The 23,447-nt window shown below is 40.9% G+C and overlaps 1 protein-coding gene and 1 non-coding gene across 3 annotated transcripts in view; one reads left to right on the forward strand and one right to left on the reverse strand.

The window, feature by feature from the left end:
- The window catches only part of LOC131256888 (uncharacterized), a 36,922-nt gene extending 23,178 nt beyond the window's left edge, over positions 1-13,744 (forward strand). Inside the window, exons 4-6 of one of the 2 annotated variants that reach the window (XM_058257976.1) lie at positions 10,795-10,882; positions 12,303-12,364; positions 13,290-13,744. In XM_058257976.1, coding sequence (XP_058113959.1) covers positions 10,795-10,882; positions 12,303-12,364; positions 13,290-13,442 — 303 coding nt within the window. In that variant the 3' untranslated portion in view covers positions 13,443-13,744. The remainder of the gene's footprint in view (positions 1-10,794; positions 10,883-12,302; positions 12,365-13,289) is intronic. The other variant, XM_058257983.1, reaches the window with a different exon arrangement.
- Positions 9,451-9,579, reverse strand: LOC131223610 (U11 spliceosomal RNA). Its single transcript, XR_009160581.1, has one exon. It is a non-coding gene; the product is annotated as a U11 spliceosomal RNA (small nuclear RNA).
- Positions 13,745-23,447: the final 9,703 nt, after the last annotated feature.

A 23,447-nucleotide genomic window follows, 5' to 3' on the forward strand; every position in this document is an offset into this window, starting at 1 on the left:
TTAGGACCTTGTTGGGGACCTTACCTACTTGTCCACAAGTGTGAGTTTGAGGATCAATTGGATTACTTGCATAAACTCTTGTGTCACCCACTTCGAAGCCATTAGGAGATGATGTAGAGTCGATACTTCCCCAATGATTCCCTGTCTTCCCCGATATAGAGTCGATACTTCCCCAATGATTCCCTGTCAGCGCCCCCAAAAAAAAAAAAATAAAAAAAAAAAATAAAAATGGTGCAACCCAATCATCGAGTCAACGAGACATCGACACTCGAAGTACAAAGAAACGGACGAGACTACACCCACGAGAATATTCGAGTAGAGGGAGAAATAACTTTAGTGATATCAAACTTCTTACGATATTTAAGAAAACTCACACTTCGAAAATATAATAATCTTACCTCCTAGGCCACCCCTTATACATATCCTAAATGAATTTCAGTGAAAATCCTCCCAACTAACTGATTGATTTCAAATAAATTATAAATGATTTCAAATCAATCTAATCTACCTATGATGATAAAAGCCTAATCATAGTAAAAGTAAATCTAGGAAATAATCCTTTAAATCTTCAAATTAGCACAAATATCTTCAATCACATCTTCAAATTAGCGCATATTGTTGGGATTCAGCCCCCCAACAAACCTAGATCAACCCTAGGTATTTGAAATTCGAATCTAATACCATCATTAATCTGCGCGCTTTGCGGAAGCATGTACAACGAAGATAGAACAATCGAATAAAACAGACTAACCAAACAATAAAGTAATCAACCAAATAACGCAATGATATTTACGTGGAAAACCCTTGCGAGAAAAAAAACCATGACACAAAGCGACAGAGATCCACTGTAATCATAACCTTGGAGTTTTACAGACTCGCCTTCGATTATATATGTACCTGATCTCCCTTTGTGATGCGTAATCCTTGGAAAACCCTTTCCAAGCCCTTACAAGTATTGGAAATCCCCCTCACCTTGTGAAAACCCTCGCCCTTAGAGAGAAAACTCATAAGTATGATGATACCAAGCCCCAATCCCATATTAGGCTTTAAATAGCCCAATTTGCGCAACTCTGCGAAAAAGATCCGGTTGGATTGAACATAACCTTTTGTCGAACCGAATTGACCCTATGGGATTTTCAGTCGAACCGAAAACGTTCAAAACATCACAACGTGCAACATGAGAATCCGCCAATTTTCGGTCAAACCAAAATTGGTCTTGGTCAAACCGAGAATGGATTTCTCTGCACATTGGATTGGCAAAAATCAAGGCATCCTGCACAACAATCTCCACCTTGACTTGCATTCTGCTAAGTCACCTTGAAGACCTCCCATGCAACCTCCACTTCAAGCATAGATTGCTTCCTGCATTATCCACCTGGAACGTAGCTCCATCTGCACCCGTGTAACCTCCACCTCAATCGTAGATCACTCCCTGCATTCTCCACCCGGAACGCATCTCCATCTGCACCTTCGTGCAACTTGTACCTCGAGCATAGACCACTCCATGCATTCTCCACCTGGAACGCAGCTCCATCCGCACGCCTGTGCAAGGGTGCGCAATCTCATCAATGGGTAATGAGATTGATCAAGCCAAAGTAGTGCTTGAACGTCTCTGTTGTCACTGGCTTTGTCAACATGTCCGCGACATTTTCGTTCGTGTGAATCTTCTGAAACAGAATCTCTATCTTGTAGTAATGAGCTCCCGTATCTTGTGGAACCTCAGGTCAATGTGTTTGGTTCGCGCATGATACTTCTAATTCATCATCAGATGGATAAGACTTTGATTATTGCAATGTAACTGAATCGCCTCTTGCTTCAACCCGAGTTCTCCTATCAGAATTTTCAACCACAATGCTTCCTTTGATGCCTCTGTCGCAACCATGTATTCTGCCTCAGTTGTAGACAACGTCATTGTAGACTGTAGTGTAGATCTCCAACATACCGGTCCGCCTACTAATGTGAAGACATCGTTTATCGAACCTCATGTTGTCCAGATCACCTGCACAATCTGAATCCACGTAGCGTACAACTCCACCGGAAGCTTTGTGTCTTTCGAACATGATTCTAGTATCAACTGTGCCCTGAGATACCTGAGAATCTACTTAACATTCCAATGCTCATTCCCTAGATTCACCATATACCTGCTCACCACACTGATTGCCTGTGAGATATCCGGCCTCGTGTAAACCATTGCATACATGAGACTCCCCACTACACTCGCCTACTAGACCGACATTTCTGAAATCTCTTCTGTACTTGGACACGATTTGGCTGACAACTTAAAATGACCTGCTAGATGTGTGTTAACTAGCTTAGCACCTTCCATGTGGAACCTCTCTAGCACCTTATGCACATAACCCTTCTGAGAAAGCCACAACTTTCTAGACTGTCTGTCCCTAGAGTTGTACACGAACTGAGTTAGCTCGGTTAGCTTGCTCGACTTGACTTGAGAAAGCTCGATTCAACTCAGTTCAAAACTGAGTTCAATCTGAGACGAGCTGATTTTTTGAGCTCGAAAAAATTTTGAGTCGAGTTCGAGTTGCCCGAGCTCGACTCGACTCGACTCAGATCGAGCCCCAACTCGAATTGAACTTGGATCAAACCAGTTCGGTGACTCAGTTATTTAGCTATTGATGTTGCTCACCAAGTATTCGATGAAATGACTCAACGAAGTGTTGGTTGGTGGCGAGGTAGGTATGGATATGAAGCAAATACCCTTGTATCTTGATTTTTATGTTGCTTACTGGGTGTTTGATGAAATACATTTAAACTGCTATTGTTGTTTTACACGCCGTAAGCAATTGAAGGTGCACTCCATGTGTTTCAGAAAACGCCGCAGAGGCTTGACCTCGACTCGAATTCACTCGAGCTGCTGACCAAGCCGAGCCGAGCTGGCCAGTCAGGCTCGAGGACCAAGCCAAGTTCTAGTTGGGGTCAGCTAGTGGCCGAGTCAAGTCGAGCTGTGCCAAGCTCGACTCGGTTCGACCCATATACAACTCTATCTATCCCTATGTATTTACATGCCTAAGATCTTCTTCGCAACGCCTAGATCCTTCATGTCAAATTCTTTGCTTAACAAAGACTTAAGTAAGAGTATCTCCTTGTCCTTTGCGGGAATCAACATATCATCTACGTTAAGAATTAGTAGAATGTAGGACCCACCCTCAAGTACCCTGTAGTAAATGTAACAATCGTACTCACACATGTTATACCCAATCTCCACCGTATAGGAATTGAACCGCTTGTACCACTACCTCAGAGACTACTTCAAGCATATACAATGGCTTTTTCAACCTACATACGTGGCCTTCCTTACAAAGCTCCTTGAATCCTTCAGGCTGCCTCACGTAAATGACTCACTCCAAGTTCTCATGAAGGAATGTTGTCTTCATATCGATTTCGCGACCATCACTAGTGGCACCCTGATTGATGTATGTTTTACAACCGGAGAGAATCTCATTGTAATCTACTCCTTCCCTCTGTGAGAACTCCTTTGCTACGAATCGTGCCCCGTATTTTTCGCCCTATTTCTTTGTTAATGCTTCCTTTTTTTCTTTTTTTCTTTTTTCCCTTAAGACCCATTTAAACCCTATAGCCCGCTGACCTTTTGGAAGTTTCAACTCCCATGTCTGATTCTTGTGTAGAGATTTCATATCTTCTATCATGGCCGACATCCACTTGTTGCCATTCTTTTCAAATTTCGCCTCTTGAAAGGTGGAGGAATCGTCACTCCATGTGAACAATGTAAAAGAGACCATGTCCTCGAACCCGTATCGAACTGAGGCTCTAATGGTTCTTTTCTCCATGTTCCTGGCTATACATCATGGTGTGCCGTAAAGGTTGTTACGAGGCCGTAAAGGCCGTTACGTAAAGGTAGCGGTTGCCGTTACACGTTATTGGGTCGTAACGGCCATAATAACCGTTATGGAAAAAAAGCCCGTAATTGCTGTTAACGGCATGTTACATCCCCCATAAATGTCATAATAGCCCCGTAATGGTGTCTTACAGGACATATAAGTTTTTCATACTTTTTAATCAACATTATGGGGTAGATACAAGTTTTTCGGGGTTTTTTTTTTCAATAAATAAAAAATAAAAAAGAGAGACCGTAACGGCCGTTACGGGGCCATAACAGCCGTTATGCCCCGTATCGTAAAGGTAATGATGGTGGCCCTTACGGCCACCGTTATTGTTACGGAACACCTTGCTGTACATTTATGTATATTTTGATGATTATTTTGCTTAGTTTCTTGCACCCGTTGAATTTCCCTTTCAGTAACTGGCTCAACTAGTTCCACCTGCATTGACAATTTCTTGGTCTTACCATGTTTTTCTGACTTCTCTGCAACTTCCTTGTTAGCCTTCAACATTGATGCCTCATTGAAGATAACATCTCTATTAATGACCATTTTCTGTGAAATTGGATTCCAAAGCTTGTAGCCCTTGACACATTTTTCATACCTGACAAAGATGCGCTTCCTAGTCTTTGGTTTGGATCTAATTTCGAATTTTGTCCACTTTGCACATGGACATATGCTGGACACCCGAATATTCTCGTTCTTAAGTTAATCGACGTCCTTGCCTGCCCATACTTCCTTTGTAACCTTGGAGTCCAATGCTGTAGACAGTGACTGATTTACAATATAGCATGCCATGTTCACCTTTTCTGCCTAGAAGCTTTTAGGCAGCCCTGCATGCAACCGCATACTTCTCACCCTCTCCAATAGTGTTCTACTCATCCTCTCCGTCACCCTGTTTTGTTGCAGGGTCCCTAGAGTTGAGAAGTGTCTTGTGATGCCTCGTTCCTTGCAAAATACTATTATCTGATTTGTGACACTTAACTCGTCTCCCAGTTTGCTTCTTTACTTTCGCCTTCCATTGCTTGAACTTGGCGAACACTTCAAACTTGTGTTTCAAGAAGCAAACCCAAACCTTCTTCGAGTAATCATCTATGAAGGTCGCAAAGTATTGCACCCGTCCTTTAGACGATGTTGTCATTGAACTCCAGACATCAGAATGAATATAGTCGAGCACCTCATTGTTAGTGTGTGCAGCAGTCTTGAACCTTACTCTACCTTGCTTACCATAGATGCAATGTTCACAGAAATCCACGTTGCACGCCTTAACTCCCTCCAACAATTTTCTTCTATAAAGTTCCATCATGTCCCTCTTACTCATATGCCCTAGCCACATATGCCATAGATTAGTGTTATCTGTGCCAGATTTTGCGTGTGAGGTGGTAGGGCCTCACCTATAGCTGTGCTCCCATCCAACTTGTACAAATTTCTAACCTTGTGTCCCTTCATCAACACCATTGCATCTTTGGTGACCTTAATCACATTTACACCGCCCATTGCAGTGAACGTGCAGCCGTTTGTATCTAAAACTCCCAATGATATTACGTTTTTCTTTAAATCTGGGACATACCTGACATCACCTAGAGTCTGTATGACTCCGTCAAACATCCTTACATTGATGGTCCCTATTTTGATGGCCTTGCATGCTGGTCATTCCCCATCAGAACACTTTCACCATCATAGGATCTGTAGGAATCGAACCAAGTCTTATTTGGATACATGATAAGAGCAATCTTGAATCAAGTATCCAAGTGCCTGAGAGATGACTCACAGCTGAAGAAACCGAGAGGAGGTCTCCTTGTGAGTTCCCTTTCGCTATACTTGCCAATTCACATGTGTTCCTTTTTCCTTTGCTTTCCATGCCATCCTTCCATTTCTAACAGTCTCTTTTGAAGTGCCCCTTAATGCCACAGTGGAAGCATCTATCCTTTGCATTCCATTTCGATCTAGACTTTTTCTTCCTGTTAGACCGAGATCGCTCCACGGATCGCCCACTTCCTTGACCCCTTTTCGCGACTAGCCCTTTTGCCTAAGAGTCCTCATCACTTGGCTTCTTCCTCATCTCGTTAGAAATGAGAGCCGCGATCATCTCTTCTAGCTTCACTGTGTTCTTCCCATATAAGAGATTAATGACGACGTGTTCGTATAATGGGGAAGCGATGCTAGAAGTAGCACCACTTTGTCTTCTTCGTTGATTGTCACTTTGAGATCCGATCACAAGTTCATGTGCTCTAGGAGATCCAATCCTTCATCTGCAGCTCAAAAAAGTTGTTTCTTCACGAACAATTAATTTGTGATCGACTTCGACATGTATAGGTATTCTAGCCTCTTCCACATCTCCTGGGGAGATTCCTCATCCAACACATTGTTCATGACCTCATCTGATAGACATAGACGGATGGTGCTCACAGCTTTCTCTACAAGATCGCTCCAGTCATCATCCATTATCTTCTTCGGTTTAGTCTCCAACAACGCTTTGCTCAACCCTTGTGAGACTAGAATATCCTTTACCTTCCGGTGCCACAAACTAAAATTGTCGTTCCCATTGAATTTCAACTTCAACATCTTCGCTGAATTCCTGAACGTCCTTAACTCTAATTCAGATTTAATACCAACGTCAATTTGTGTGCTTTGCGGAAGCAAGTACAATGATGATAAAACAATCGAATAAAGCAGAATAACCAAACAATAAAGCAACCAAGATGGAGGTGTGTAAGCATGTTCAAGATGGAGGGCCGGAATAATAAAAGATCTTAAAACAATGAATAGGGCTCTTCTAGGGAAGTGGATTTGGAGGTTGGGATCCAAGGATGGTAACTTTTGGAATTCCCTAATAAAGCGTAAGTATGGGTGTTCAAAAGGGGGCTGGTGGACTAAATCTTCATCCATATTCAGAACTTCAGCGGTGCGGAAAGGGGTCCTAAATATAAAGGAGGAAGTTTGCAAACAAATTTGCTTCACTATAGTGAGAGGAGACAGGATCAACTTCTGGTCAGATTCATGGGTAGGAGATGGAATGTTAAAAGAAAAGTTTCCTCGCATTTACTGTATTGTGGCTAATCAGGACATTTCAGCTGCAGCTTCTTATTCTGTGATTGGGGGTGTGGTAGTTTGGAATGTGGAGTGCAGAAGGAATCTCCGTAACAACGAGGTTGAAGAGTATGTGGCGCTATTAAAATGTATTCAAGATGTCAAGATAAATACGGAAAGCGAAGACAAGTTAGTCTAGAACAAACACAAATCAGGAAAGTTCTCGGTTAAATCTTTCTACATGTGCATTGACAAAGGAGCGGATAAGGAAGAAGAGTCCTACACCAACAAGATTTGGAAGTACAAAGCTCCTCCAAAGATTGTAGGGTTTACTTGGTTAGTGGGCAAGAATAGAGTCCTCACGATTGACAACTTAAGAAAAAGAGGGATGATTCTCACTAATGTCTGTCTTTATTGTATGTCTAATGAGGAAACGGTGAATCATTTATTTATTCACTGCCCATTCACCAGCCATATTTGGAAGGATATTCTCTCTGGTTTTGAAATGAACTGGGCAGCCCCTTCTTTGGCTGGAAGCTTTTTAAAGACTTGGCATGGTATCTCTTTCAAGAAGAATAAACTGTCACTTTGGAGAATGTCGCTTCTCTCTGTTTGGGAAGAAAGAAATGGCAGGTGTTTTATTGGGATTTCCAAATCAGCAGAGTTTGTTGCTTCCAGAGCCAGATTTCTAGTTGCTGAATGGGCTGTTAACATAGAAAATTGAAAGGGCTGTAATTTGCTGTTTCTAGGTTCGTAGTAGTCTGTGTAGCTCCCTTGGCAATGCAGTCTATTTTTTTTATACTCTCTTTCATTTATTAATATAATATGTGACTTTTCAAAAAAGAAAAAGAAAGAAAGAAGCAATCAATCACAAAACACAACGATATTTATGTGGAAAACGCTTACGGGAAAAAACCACGGCACAAAGTGACAAAGATCCACTATAATCAAAACCTTAAGAGTTTTACAAACCTTCTTCGATTACAGATGTACCCGATCTCCCTTTGTGATGCGCAATCCTTGGAAAACCCTTGACAAGTATTGGAAACCCCACTCACCTCTTGAAAACCCTCACCCTTTGAGAGAAAACTTGTTAGTATGATGCTACCAAGCTCTAATCACAAATTAGGCTTTAAATAGCCTGATTTGCGCAACTCTGCAAAACAGATTCGGTCGGACTAAACATAACCTTCAGTTGGACCGAATCGGCCCGATCGGATTTTATGTTGAACTGAAAACGTCCAAAACATCACAGTGTGCAGTCTGAGATTCTTCCAATTTTCGGTCGAACCGAAATTGGTCTTGGTCGAACCGAGAATGGACTTCTCTGCACAACAGATTGGCAGAATCAAGGCATCTTGCACAACACATATATCTTTAATCACATTATTAAATCAGCCCCCATATTTTTCACAAATAGAAAAATGAAAATCTTGATATTTAGGCCCCAAATCTATAAATAAACAGTCCAAAATTAGTACAGGTTGGCCCCTGCGGTAGGCCGTGGGCTTGCATCAATTAGTTGCTTGCACCATGGCAGCTTTGCACAGCAATAATTCATTTAATCTATGATGATATTTTCTCTGGGAAAGTGTTGTGTGCCTAAGGCTTTAAATGGGCTAGGGGAAGGCCCAAAAAGGCTTTGGTGCAAGCAGTAAGGAAAGATTTGATGACATATTGTTTAACTGAGGATATGGTATTTTGATAGTGGTTTTTTATTTATTTGAAATTTCTTGATAGAATCTTGAATAGAGACTGTTGGTGCACTCCTCTAAAACGTCTATTTCTTTGAGCATGTGTGGCGCACTTGATCAATGGATAGATTAGAACGTATAAGCGGGAAAAAAGGGATTTTATGAATTTTCGGGCTGGGGACTTGGTTCTTAATTGGCCCATTGCTATCCTAAGTGGAATGGTGGAACGGGCCTCCTGTAGCTGACCCCGGTTCGTTGTTATAAGGCTTAAATGATGATGAAACGACAATGTGTACCAAGAGTCCATACCCATATATCCCTGCCATCTATTAATGGCCAGCATGAATCTTAACTCACGGTTTAATATGGGTATGAGATTTTATGTTTTGAAATGCTCGCTAGATTCCCATCAACTGCCTTTAGATGGTGGGAGTTTAATGTGTGTGCTGACTCGAGGTGTTCACTGCAAGTATAAAAGTCGTGCTCAAATTATTATTATTTTTTTTTTAATTTTTTACATGTAAGAGTAAACAAGTTTCTAGTATGATCTATAAAAACTGTTGTGCGGTTGTCGTGAATTATAAGTTTTTGGAGACATCTGTTTGGGAAGATCTTGTGGTAAAACTTGCCTTTACAAATCTCTTGGCCATTTATGCCAAATATGCTGCTTTGTTTTTAGAATTCAAGAGTGGATTACTGGGAATATTGGGCCATCATTGGTGTCGCAAATTCAAACTGTTTAAGTAGAAGGTTGCTGGGCATAGATGCTTGTTGGCAGTGGTTTTTTGTCATAGATGCTCGTTGTCCACCTTAATTGGGGGCTTATGGTTCTTTATAACCTTTTGGCAAATCCTAGGTTTTGATTTATTTAAGAGGGTCGGCCGAGTGAGCCAACCCTATGTGGGACCCACAAATTTTGTTGGCTATATGTCTTTATAGCCATACAGCATTCACCATCCAAGGGCAAGTGTGGCCTATTTAGCCAAACGACCCTTTTTTGTTCCTTTTCTATATTCTCAATCCATTTCGGCTGGATAAACCATCAGGATATGGACTGTAAATGGCAGTCAGCCTGCTTGGCTGTTGAAAATGTTGGCAAGCTTCTCTTAATGACCCAATTACCAAGCAAGGTGTGCACCAATTGAAGAGGGTAAGAAACAGATCTATCCAGATGCCGGAATACCTCTTCATCATCTGAACAGCTTTCTGTGGTGTTTTGGTTGTCCTGAAAGAAGAGAAGCATGTGGCGAACCCTTGTGTGGGGTCCTGTAGGTTTCCCATACTCAAATTCACTGGGGATTCTAGTCACTTGCACTTCAACACATGGTACTCCTGCCCTTAGTTGCAGGATCCTTCAAACTAGGAACTGCACCAGCTCCAAATCCTCGCTCTCGCTCCCGGTTCCTACCTATTTATACTTGTTTTCATTTTAAAAGAGACGTTTCCCCACTCACGCACCTGAATTTGTCACTGCTTCACTTCACGCTTCATGCTTCACACTTCATGCAAGTATGCAACTATACTCTTGCTTTCTTATTGTAGCAAGCGAGAGCTTTATTAATTTAATTGAAGTTAAGATCTAGTGAGGCTCTTCTGTTTCTAGTAAATAAGTTGAGCATTTGTTACTTCTGGCTTGAACATAAGCTATTACACTCTCATCTGATGCAGGATGTTTGCTAACCCCACCAGCATCTCTTGGCATGAACACCTTTGCACACTGCACTATGCTTGCCTGGCAAGTATGCGGGATATCTGAGCATTTATGAGGTGGCCTCCGCTGTGAAGTTCACTATATGGCCAGTCCAGCCATCAGGTGGCTCACATTTGTATGCTGAGTGTGGTCCAGTGGCAACGTGTCCCTCCTGACAAGTGGACGGGGCTTATTTTTCCTATGGTCATCTTGATGGTGGGAGCCAACTCATGCACATCTCAGATGTCCAGTCCTACAGACTTGCTAGGCTGGCAACGTGTGCTGTGGGATAAAGGGTCATGTGGGTCCAGCAAATCCTCCTGTAACTTTCCTGCTAATGTAATGACGGACTATAAATGCCATCAATTCATTTTGGACTGTTGAGACGACATTGCAAGATGGGACTTTTAACTTGGAACTTTTTTTTACCCTTCCTTTTTCTTTTGCTTGAAGTTTCCTTGTGCACTCTCAGCTGAAATGAAGGTCTTCTGTTATTCTGACAAGTTGTGGTTCTTTTCTATAGGTTCGCACTGTGAAAGTGGAAAAGCGCCTAAACGAGATAGTTAATAGGTTGAACAAGTCAAAGGTTGAAAGGAAGCCGGACCTGAAAGGTACAGTATTGATTCTAGCTTCTTTATCTGTGATCTATGTAGCAGTTGCCTCCTAAGTCTGGACCTTTGATATTTTTTCCAACATAAGTAGGGGGGCAGCACACAGCCCAATTGGCCATGTGGAACGTAAACTTACAATTGCTGCTGCTGAACTAATTACCATCTCAATAGCTCCTGCTGGGCACAAATATGAATAAACGTGCCATCTAAAGAAGCTGCCACTTCCAAAATTTTGTCAGTAATCATCACCAACCACTACAGACCTGAACTAGTAGGAAGCGTCAATAGATGATAATCTGAGCCCATCAAAAGAGCACATGCGGTGACACAATTAGAATCTTTCTTGGCAAAAGGGGCTGGAATAGGCCCTCATGATGACCTTTATCATCCCTCATCAAGTCTTCATTACCCGAAGAAGTACATGGATTACCCAAAAAAGAATATCAATTTGCTAATAGACTTCCCAGCGACATGACCCTCCAATAACCGTTTAAAAAGCAGTCCTTGGCTGATTCTCATACAACATCAAGTTCCCATAATGAAATATGTCTTTATTGCTCACTTTCCCTAAATTTCTTTCTTGTCATCTCCCAGCTAAGAATGTTAATCTCGATTCTAACCATAAGCTTCAACGAAGATGACTCAGCTTAATAAAATTTGCTATAATTACTCAGACTACTGTTTCAAACTTTCACCAAGCAATCATGAGAGTTCCTGTTTCTGATCTGGGCCTTAGATAGGAATGATTGGTGAAACAGGACTCCTAAAGCCAACAAAAATTGCTGGGACAAGGTGGTGGTGATGATGATGATGATGATGATGACTCTTCACTACTAACTCCCAAAGAACAACAACAGGAGAATTCAAAGGTGATGATGATGAGGTACATGATATGGCTAGGAGATGAGAATAGCCTTGGGAGAGCATCATGAAAGAGTGGCAGTTAGAGTAATCCGGATCTCACCTTTACATCAAAATTTGAGGAATAGGATATAGTTTGACTTACTGCTTCGGATCCTTTGGTGTTTCTACGCATCTTTATTTAATTCACCTTTCTAACCATTGAAGGCCTTTCATCCATTACTATAGTTTGATGTGTGGGCGTGGGTGTGCAGACAGCAGTGACTGCTTAAATTCTGACCTTCCATTGATGCTGCTTGAATGTGTTTGTTCACATTCTGCATTATCATATGAGGGATATTCTAAGCAACGAGCCAACAATGTGGCATTTCTTGGCCCATCCTTATCTGTTGTTCATGGGTAATTGAGTTGTTGTTTCTCTGTTTCCTAAACAGTAGCTTTGTGATGATTAATCTTCCTTTGTAATGCCTCTTCAGTGTTATAATCCAGTCATATTTTCTTTTAGTTTTCAAATAATTGACAAGATTTTACAAAGAGTCTCATTGTTCTGTTTATGCAGCTGAGCGAGAGGCAATCAATACTGCAGAAAAAGCAGAAAGGAAACTTCAGCTGAGAGACAAAGTAAGTTCCATCTTCATCCCATATAATTCAGGCTGTGTGAAAGAAATGGAGATGCGCCTCTGGAGATTTATGTGATCGTCGTGTACCACTCAAACTGGAAGGGAAATTTTGTGAGTGGGTTATAAGACCAGCCATACTTTATGGGACAAAATGTTGGGCAGTTAAGGAATAACATGTCCATAGGATGTGTTGCTGAAATGAGGATTTTGAGGTGGATGAGTGGCAAGATCAGGAAGGCTGGTATCATAAATGAATGAATTTGAGGGAATTTAGGATTATCACCAATAGGCAAGAAGATGAGGGAAAGTCAACTTTGATGTTTTGGTCATGTGCAAAGGACTACATCGGTTAGGACTTAGGAGTGAGTTTGTATGAGTTGGAAGACTCTAAAAGGTCAAGGTTTAAGGCCCAATGGAACATGAATGGAGGTAGTAAGGAAAGACTTAATGACATATTGTCTAACTGAAGTCATGGCCCTTTGATAGAGTAAAATGGCATAATAGGATTCATGTAGCTGACCCAAACTAGTTGGGATAAGGCCTAGATGATGATGATGATTTAGTTTTCATGAGTGGTTGAGATGGTCAAGACATCTTTTTTCAATGATTTTATCTCTTTCACATCATTTTGCCCAATGTTTAAAAAACTTGGGTTCCTCAGCAAAATTTTATTTTTCATACTTGGAGCCCCATCTTAATCGGGTTGACTCATCTCAGTTCCAAGTCGATCGTTTGGACTCTTGATGCAAGTAGAGGCGTATGGCGTGGGGAGATTTCCCTGTGACATTTCTAGCTGTAATCCAACTTGGCAACGCAGCCAGCCCCCATTTCATTACCTTTGATTCCAATTACTTGAATGTAACATTTCTTCAAATCTATCTATTTTTTGTGTGTTTTCCTCTGATAACTAGCCAATGGTCATGCAGAAACGGCGGGAAGAGATGGAAAGGATGGAGAAGGAGAAACAGGCGGAGATAAGGAGCTACAAAAACCTGTTGGTTTCAGAAAAGATGACCTCTAACAAACAGATTGCGTCAGCCAACAAGTCCTTGCAGGAACTGGAGGACGATTTCATGTGATGCCACAACAGGCCACCCTTGACGGCCACTCTGCACTGTCAGTATCGGCCATAGCTCGGACAGCAAAATCACTGCATGGTGTTGTAGGTTTGGAGCTTCCGGGCAGTGAGTTACTCTCCTCAATGGTTCAGATGATCATCAGCCTTGGATTTGAATGACGGCAAAGGAAGTGAACATTTGTGTATTCTCTGTTTGATAGTGTGTATTTCATGCGTAGATAAAAGGCAGTTAACGTGATGGAAAAATCCTGATATGACTGCTGTTTGATGTTGCGTTTGATGGAGTGAATTTGTATTGCTTGTTGTTTTTGTTCCAGGTTGATTCCAAGCGACTAGCTGACGTGGCGCCACATGCATGCCAATCTGGACTTTCTCATCTCGTTGGATGGAACATGGCACAAAGGTTGCTCTGTTTAGATGATCATAGCTGTCCCCGTTGGCAACAAATCAAATGGATGGTTAGAAAGAAAATGGTCTGTGTCCAGATTCAATGGGATAATTAACTGTTCTGATTATCCCATCAGTGAGATTTTTGGTGTTCCATCCACAGCGGGCCCCACAAATTGGCCAATCCTGGTGGACATGCATGTATGCCATGCCTATGATTGATTTGAATTTGTACTCACCATTTGCATGCCAGCGTGGCACATTGGTACGAAATCCAAATTTATTATCAGAGTGGCAAACTTGCCTGAATTTTTCTATGTTAGAAAATGGTAGTCTAGCTCCAGGAATTCAACCAAAGGTAGAAAACAAGCCATCTAGAAAACGACCCCGCGCAAGCTTGTGCTCGTCTTTGCAAGTGCTTGCAACTGCACATTTCCCTACATCTGAACCGTCCAAGTGGTTCAACCTTCTTAAATGTCGTGGCCCATAAGATATTGTAAATCATAATAATGGACGGTTTGAGCTGAGGTCGTCGAATTCAACGCAGCTGTAGTTATTTATACGGCGGACCCGGTACACGTTGAGTGTGCTACACGTGGAGGTCTATATGGAGTTAACCATCGGCCTATTAGGTTGAAAATTGTGTACCACTACCAGGTCTGGGCCCGACCCATTGCCATGGCTTCCACGTGGGCTTGCATGTATTGAGAAAGTGATGGCTTGGATTGTGTTATAGGTGTGATTTTTGAATTGTGGCGAGTGGAAAAGGTTGATAGCAAGTATTGTTTTACTGCTGTATGTTTGTTTTGTTTTGTTTTTTTTTTGTTTTTTTGTTTTTTTTTTGGTTTTTTTTTGTTTTTTTTTTTGTAAAATACGATGAGGCCTGCTATTGATAAATAACCCTGCCTTATATTAACGTCCATAGAAGGCTTCTTTGGATGGGGGTAGGCTTGGGGCTGATCTTTTATGGTTATCAATGGAAACAACGGCTTTTGTTTTGGTACGGGTGGTGCCCTAATATCTGACAAGTTCTTCCTAGTGAGATCATCTTAGCCGTCTAATGGAAATGAGCAAATTATGATCGTTGTTCCACATTTATCAGGGGTCAAATCAAGCTATCATGATCATCCATTGCAATAGATTGTTGAGGATGATTCTCCTACCATGAGGGCCACTACAAGAATGATTTGGGTTCCTGAAACATAGGCCCACGTGTATCCCTTAACATATGATGGACAATGTCATGATGTCTTCCCTGTGGGGTCTATAAAGTGGGTGGGTGGTGGAAAGGTGAGGAGAATATCACCATTTTCACATTCTAAGATGATCATTGAATCCAAGTAGAAAAGGTGAAAAACCTTTAATAATAATGTAATAAATTCTTTCTTTACAAAACAATTCATATGGTATGGTATGGTATGGTATGCTTATCACCTTTACGGCGGTATTCTCTCTAAAAATAATAAGAATGTCTAATTAGATCCAAACTCTCTTAAAATACTTAAAAGAAGGCTTTAATTAATTATAAGACTAGTTAAATACTTAAACAATAAAAAAATAACAAAATAATTACTTAATAAATTATTACTGCTGACAAATAAATTAAAAAACAGCAAAATAGTAACTTTCTAAAATTTTACTTCATGCTCAAAATATGACGTAACCTTGTTTTACAAAACTATTCAAAACTTGTTAATAGTTTTGTAATAATCTGTTATAAATGGTCAATTGAAAAGTCATGACTGCCGAGAGCTATACCATATATTGGCTCATCTAAGCAAATTTCTTTTATTATTGGTCCTCCATGCTATTTCCCTTTAGATATCTTGGTGTATTGATAGTTAAGACGGAGGGAATATCCTGGTGTATTGATTGTTAAGAGGGAGGGAAGTGGATGGTCCGCGGCACCCACCACAGGGATGTCTTTGGAACGACATAACCCAAGCTATGTGGGGCCCATCATGATGTATGTGTTTTATCTATACCATTTATTTGTTTTACCAGATCATTTTAGGGTACAAGCCCAAAAATAATAAAAATCCAAAGCTCAAGTGGACCACACCAAAGAAAACAGTGGGAATTGAACACCCATCATTGACAACTTATTAGGGGCAATAGAAGTTTTGGATAAGCTTATATTTGTGTTTCACTTCATCCAGGTCTGTGTGACATAAGAACAGGTTGGATGACAAATAAAACATCGTGGTGGGCCCCAGGAAGTTTTCAACAGTAGGTATTCAATCCCCACTGTGTTTCTTTGGTGTGGTCCACTTGAACTTTGGATCTACACCACCTTGGGCTTATATCCTAAAATGAGTTGGAGATTGTGAGTGGACAGCATAGATGCCCTCTAGAGCACGGGGCAGAATCCGACTCAATTCGACGAATCCAACCCGATTCGGTGGATCTGAGCTGAAGGCCAAGATCAAGTAGGCCCACTTAGATTTGATTGTACATTGAGTCAAGTTTGGATTAGTGACCAATTTGGACCAATACGATCCGTGATTTAATCCGATTGAATCTGATCCAATCCGATCCGATCCAATCCGTACAATGTTTATTCAACACTATTTCTTATAATATTGTCCACTTGAGATTGGGATATACCTCATTTTTTGTTTAATACTATAAAATGATTTAGAAAAATAATTGGACAGCATGAATGAAATAAATACATCATAGTGGGTCCACAGAGCACTAACCATCAGACATGGGCTGGTGGTAGGCGAGTAGCCAATCCATTTCTTAGCTCATGGCTCGAGGTGTATCGAGTAGTGAGCTCTGACATAGAGAGAAGGAAATATTTCTATATGGTTGAGCTCATGGGAACTTCCTGTGAGGTCGAGCTGTGTGGGCCCCATCGTGATGCGTGTTGAACATCAACACCGTGCATTTGATGGGTCCCTTTTAAATTATGGGATATCCCAAAAATCAGTCGTATATGAAACTCAAGTGGGCCAAACCATCTAAAATCATGTGAAGACATTCCTAAAATATATAAAAGCACTTAGTGGGGCCCACCTAAAATTTAGATGCATCTGAAACTTGGTCTAACCCCTCATCCAAGTGGGACACACATAATGAATGTTTTGGATTTGTGAACCATACTTCAGTGGGCCTAAAAAATGATTATGAATATTTTAATGGGAGGGTAACTCGTAACTGACATTTGTACGTGAAGCTTTCATGGACGGGCACTGGTTGGCAGGTGTACCAATGCACTAGGCCAGCAGGTGATTTGACATCAATAAGTTCTATGAGTCCCATCATGAGGTATATGTTATATCCAAACCGTCCATCCATTTGGCGGGCTCCTCTTAAAGCTTGAGTCCAAAAAAAGACAAATCTAAAGATCAAGTGGACTATGATGCAAAAAGCAACGGAGTTGAATGTCTACCACTGAAACAAAGGATTCGATCCGAACTATACCCAACCTGATTCGACTCGGTTTTCCCGACCAAGTCAAACTCCGTTCAAGTTAGGCTAGCAGTGTGACAGATCGGATCGAGTCAGAAGACTCGGACTCCGTTTCAGATCGAATTAAGTTCGATCGTAGCATTGAAAGTTTCGGACTGAGTTGAGTTGGACCAATCTGATCCGACTCGACTCGATGCCCACCTCTAGTGCCCTATATCAACCATTGGGCCCTACCTCCGAGTGATTTGAATCAGGCCCCTTATTAGACATGGATGGGCTTGGCTCAAAACCACCGGAGGCATGTGGACGGCTTCTTGAAAAAGTTGGGATTTCAATATTGTATCGTGGATATTCATCAGGTGGCCCTGCCCGTGACCCAAAGAAGTGGGCGTCCATGACTGTGGGGCCCACCTTGATGTATGTGCCTTACATCTACATTAATCCGTTTTTACAGTTCATTTTAGGGCACGGTCCCAAAAAACGAAGCAGATCCAAAGCTTAAGTGGACCACACCACAGGAAACAGTGGTGATTGAATACCCAACGTTAAAAACTTTTTAAGACCCATCGAAATGTTTATTTACAACCACAGGAAACAGTGGTGATTGAATACCCACCGTTAAAAACTTCTTAAGAGCCCCGGGAATGATTGAATACCCACCATCCAAAGCATTTTGTGGCTCGCAAAAGTTTTTAACGGTCAATACCACTGTTTCCTGTAGCGTGGTCCACCTGAGATTTGACTCTGCTTCATTTTTTGGATCATACCCTAAAGTGAGCTGTTCAAACCGATGGACAGCAACGATGTAAGGCACATACATCACAGTGGGCCCCACAGTCGGGTATCCATTGAAGCCGCACCCCCAAAGAAGTAGGCTACCTTGATCACCACGTGGACCATACGCGTACGGAGGGATTTAGATGGTCGAAAAAAATCAACCAACCGTTCACGTTCCATGCACTCATGTGGCTCACCAATGACCAGACTGTCCTGCTTTTGGGTCGCAGCAAGTACGGTGGTGGGCCACCTGATGTGCGGCATCGATGTTGCACACATGTTCCACGTGGGGAGAGATAGATCCTCAATGACTTACGGGGAATTGTCGGGCTCTTAAAGGTGGTAGCCTCCATGATGATGTCTCAGGAAAGGACGTTTTGGTTGTGTATACGAGCCACGCACGTTCGCATACTTCAAGAGCGGATATGATGTGCGTTTCACACAATATTTTAGATGTGTCAGTGTCACTTACACTTGCCACATGTAGCCTACACCCATACAAACCAGTTGATACACCGGTAATATTCTAGATTGATTGTGAACCAAAAGTAGCGCTGATCACGCGATCCTAACCATTCAATTGATATCTAATCATATAGATGTGTCTCCGTATATTTATATGCCTGATGGATAGTACCTAAACTTACAGTATTATTTTATTTCTGTAAATAAAGAGGGAAAAGGATTAAACTCTAACTCTAATTAAGCTATAGCTCTTTTACTCCTCTTATTTTCTCACTTTTCTTCTCTTGTTTTTCTCTCTTTTGTTGTTTATTTGCATGCACTCGCACCGTAGAATTTCACCACAATAGTGGAATTTCATCACAACGGGCACTCAAACCTATTACCCGGTGTTGAATTTTTTTATTTTTATTTTAACTTTTTTGCCTCCGTGGAATTTTTACTGTCGCGGTCGACCATTAAGACTACCAGCGCTGCTGTGTCTACAGGCGGCATTGAGGCAATCCAACATAGCAGAATGCTGCTTTTTGCATGCCAGAGAAACGCGGAACTTCCAGCTATGAACCACCTCCCATAGCAACATCCTGCCTCCCTCATGCCTGTGAAACACCGGAGATCAGGCAGTGAAATCGCCTCCGGTCTCAAAGTGCATATCTATGTCAAGATTGGTTGTTTTCTATTAATTAAGGATTGGAAAGTTGGACTTGACTAACATCAATATGTGTATCTGAATTGTATATTATCATGATGAAATGGGATGACTGCAACTATCTTACATAGTCACAATCTGCCATTGTGTAGCATGGCCGCTATTAAAAGTTGGGTAACATGGGTTAAAAGGAAAAAAGAAGTTGCTATATTTTAAAATAGAAATAAGAGTTGGCTTTTACATTTTATGGAATTTGCGATCAATAAGCTTCATATGTTTGTACTACAATTAAAGAAATATGGATGATTGTTGTAAAAATATATTTTCATAGAAATGACTTAATGTGGACCTATCAATTGCATTGTGAAATCTTCACCATGTGATGGGTAGGGTTTTTTTTTCCTAACACTCACACCCCCCACACTCACGTTGCGCCGTAGTGGATTTCACCATCGATGGATGCTTGAACCCTTGACCGGGTGTTGAAACTCCTTAAGAGTCTACCACCCGAGCAACAGTAAGGATCCATGTATGGGTAGGTTCATTTTTGTGAAATCATACTATGTTTTCTTATGCCAAGGACAGTAAAAACTTGGTCATCATTAGCATAAGTTACCATACATGAAGACGTCTACAAATTACATGAAAAGCTACTTATATTAAGATTCCTTGATAGCCTTAATAATAAATGAGTTTGAACCTTAAAGGAGTATTTGATTTTTCAATTCATTAGCAAATATTAGTAAATAGCTCATTACAACTATTTACATTCGTTATTTTCACATTGAAACTTGGTCCATAAAAGGACTTATTTAAATACGTGGGGTTCATTATGATATATGCGACATATCACGCCATCCAGTTATTTTAACTGAATATTTTTGGGTATGAATTACAAAAATGCGGCAACACAAAATTCTAAGTAGCCTACGACATAGGAAATCACAGTCGGAAATTTTTTTTTAACAGTAAGCATTCAACCCATCGGTTTGTGTGACATGGTCCACTTGAGCTTTGGATCTAACTCAAACTTAGGTTCATGCCTTAAAATCAACCGCACAATGGATGGATGATGTGGATGAGCCACATATATCAGTGGCCTTCACATGAAATTCACACCCTCCATTGTGCAGCTAAGATTTGGATGCCTACTTTATTTTTTAATTTCATTGTAAATGCATTGTAAATAATCACTTATTATAATTCCACTGTGTTTGAAAATAGGAAGGTACTTTTATTCAGAAAACGGTCTAAAAGGACTAACTTAAATTTGTGGGTCCCATCATGATGTATACGACACATTTGTGTTATCCATTCACTTTACCATGACATTTTGAAGCATGAGCCACAAAATGAGGCAAATCCAACATTGAATTGGCTCACACCAAAGTAAAAAGTAGCTCTAAGAAATTTTTACCAGTAGGTCTCCGATTCCCTTTTTCTGTGGTGTAGTTTATTTGAACTTTAAATCTTACTATTTTTTGGCTCATACCCTAAATTTAGTTGGCATTACTGCTGAACTTAGTGAATAATCCACATACATTATTGTGGCCCCACAAATATTTGGTGGAATCCTCAATTTTAATGTTGAAAGAAGTAGATGCCAAATCAATCCTAGAAACTATACTGTAATAATCAAGTGAAATAATTTTTATTCATTTGCAAAGCAATTAAATTTACTTTAGAAAATAAAACATCCATTTAATGTTTGGACCGCGTCCTTAAAATGGGTTGGAAAAACGGACGACCAGTGTGGGTATAGATCACATCATTAAGGTGGGCCCCACGGTGAAGGTTACACCCTAACGCCTAATCCACTTCCGGATGTCGCTAGTCGAGAGAAAAAGCTACGTAATTTGTAATAATTATACATTATGCAGACGCATTACTATGAATGTATGACACGTGGAAAGTAAATGGATCACACCATTTTTAGAAATGGTGAAAATGCAGAGCTGTGGCATCGTTTACTGACCGTTCATTTGTGCACTGTGGCCCACTTGATGAGCGGGCCAGCCAGGTTATTTGATCTGGCAGCCATCGCCACGTGGACACGTTTCACACGTAGAGAAACTGAGTCACACGTGCGTAGCAGTATGCCGAACGTCTGTTGGATCGGTGGCCCATAAACAGCATATTCCACAGGGTAAACACCCATCTATGAGGTTATACACTTGGAACAACTGAAAATTGATCCTAAAAAGTTCACGTGGTGTGGTCCAACTGATTTTCGGATCAGTCTGATTTTTGAAAGTTCACTTAATCCTGGTGATTTACACCTGATTAACGGGCTTGATGAAATATATACATCATGGTGGCCCACAAAAACCTATGGTTGGTATTCCATCTTGTTCTCTGACGGATAACCTAAGCGGTGGATCTGGCCGATTTCTTTCGTAGTCCCTAGAATCAAGGACGAACGTGATGGACGGAGTGGATTTTACAAATACATCTGGCAGGACCCACAGATCCAAGGCCCAAGGTTGAACCTGATGTCCCCACCGTACGAACGCAAGGCCTGAGGGTAACACAGGATCAGATGGACATACCGGCCGAGGACCAAATGATGTGACTCATTTCCTCCTAAAATAATCGCCCCCTGTAAGCGTCAGATCTCTGTCTCCAAGCTTGATAAAAAGAGCGAGAGCATTTCTCTTCGGAGCTCTCTCTCTCTCTCTGAGAAATCGAAGGTATTTTTTCGTTTCCAGATCTCGTTCCCTTCCACTTCCGTTCGAATTCTCTTCATTTTCGATCTTATATTTTTTTATTTTCTCTGCAATTGCACGATTCGAAGATCTGCTGTTTCGATACGTTACTCAAAGCAGAATCGATCTAGTTCAAATGATCTTTGCAGTTTTTTTTTTCTCTGGCAAAAAATCTCTATTCAACGAAATCTATTTCTAAGGTGAAATTTCCCGTTTGTAAGTCAGTGTATACTTTAGATTGGAAAATTCAGCATGGGATGCTATGGTATCGGTATCGCTTTTTTCTTTCCATATTTCCTGACTTCTTTGTATGCGATTCTCTATCTCTTTCTCATTTGGTCCGTAGATCAACCTCTCTCTCTCTCTCTCTCTCTCTCTCTCTCTCTCTCTCTCTGCATTTTCCTTGGAGGAAATCCACCCACTGCAGAAAAATCTATATGTTTTTCAGATTTCTAGGTCGAAATTTTTGGTCCTGAAATAGGCTTTATCTGATTGAATTCATATTTGGGACTGAATGCGATCAGCACTGTGAAAGTTGTATTCTGAACTTTTGGATCTTTATCTGGGTTTTCATTTATTTAGAAATGAGTTCTAAAACAGGATTGCTGCTAGTTAGATTTACAAAATTCGTAGGGTAATGGTTCGGATTAGTTAGAGTGGTTTTGGGTGCATTTTGATGCAGCTTAATTAGCTGGCTAAATGGATAGTGGTTTGTTAAACCAAGCATTTGGGGCTCTGGTGAACCAGAGAACTTCATTTGCGGGATGTGTTTTTATATCCAGCGGTCAGCACGTATCATGTGAGCTTCCTATATCATTGAGACCTGAAAGGATAAGGAAATGTTTGGGTATCCCTAGAAACGTGGGCAGGAGTGATGTGCTTTCATCCCAAATCAGTTTCCAACGTGTTTTTAGGCAGACCAAGATGTACCCTTAAGCTTTTGTGTTCTTTCTGGTAAGGAAGGCTTTAGAACTCTTAAGGCCTTGACTAAAATTATTTGTTGGGATCGGTTTGGTTTGGTGACATGAGTCACATTTGCTGATCCCTGGAAATTTTATGTTGGAGAATCGGATGGCTTCAATCAAACAATTTGTATGTTCAAAATTTAGAGATAGGAAGTTGGTTTGTTGGTTTTGAGGTTTTGCTGCTTTTAGTAGTTTTTATACTGAAAATCCCATGTTTTGAGCCAAAAGATGAGTTGACAAACTCTTTGCTGTTGTTTTGACTAAAATTATTTGTAGGGCGATGGTTAGTGCACCATTAAAAAAGGTGATGGTTTAAAGCAAGCAGAAGCTTTGAATTTTTTGGGGTTTTGCTGATTTGGGAATATTTTGTATGATAAGATAAGACAGATTGAACAATGACAATGTTTAGAAACTTGTGTGCTTTTGTTTTGACTAGAAGTATTGGTGGGGATTTTTTATTTGGATTTTGATAGAATATAGGTGCAGAAGGTTTTGGCTTCTAGTTCTCTGAGTTCAGACGGTTTGACATCACTAAATAGGATGACCTCCAGGGCATGACTAAGTCTGAAACTCTTTTACTGTCATTTGCCGAAACCATTCATCGAGTGACGGTTTGGGTGGATTCAGAAGCTTCAGTTTGCTCT

The sequence above is a fragment of the Magnolia sinica genome, chromosome 1, assembly GCF_029962835.1.
Source record: "Magnolia sinica isolate HGM2019 chromosome 1, MsV1, whole genome shotgun sequence".
In the NCBI taxonomy this organism is placed as follows: Eukaryota; Viridiplantae; Streptophyta; class Magnoliopsida; order Magnoliales; family Magnoliaceae; genus Magnolia; species Magnolia sinica.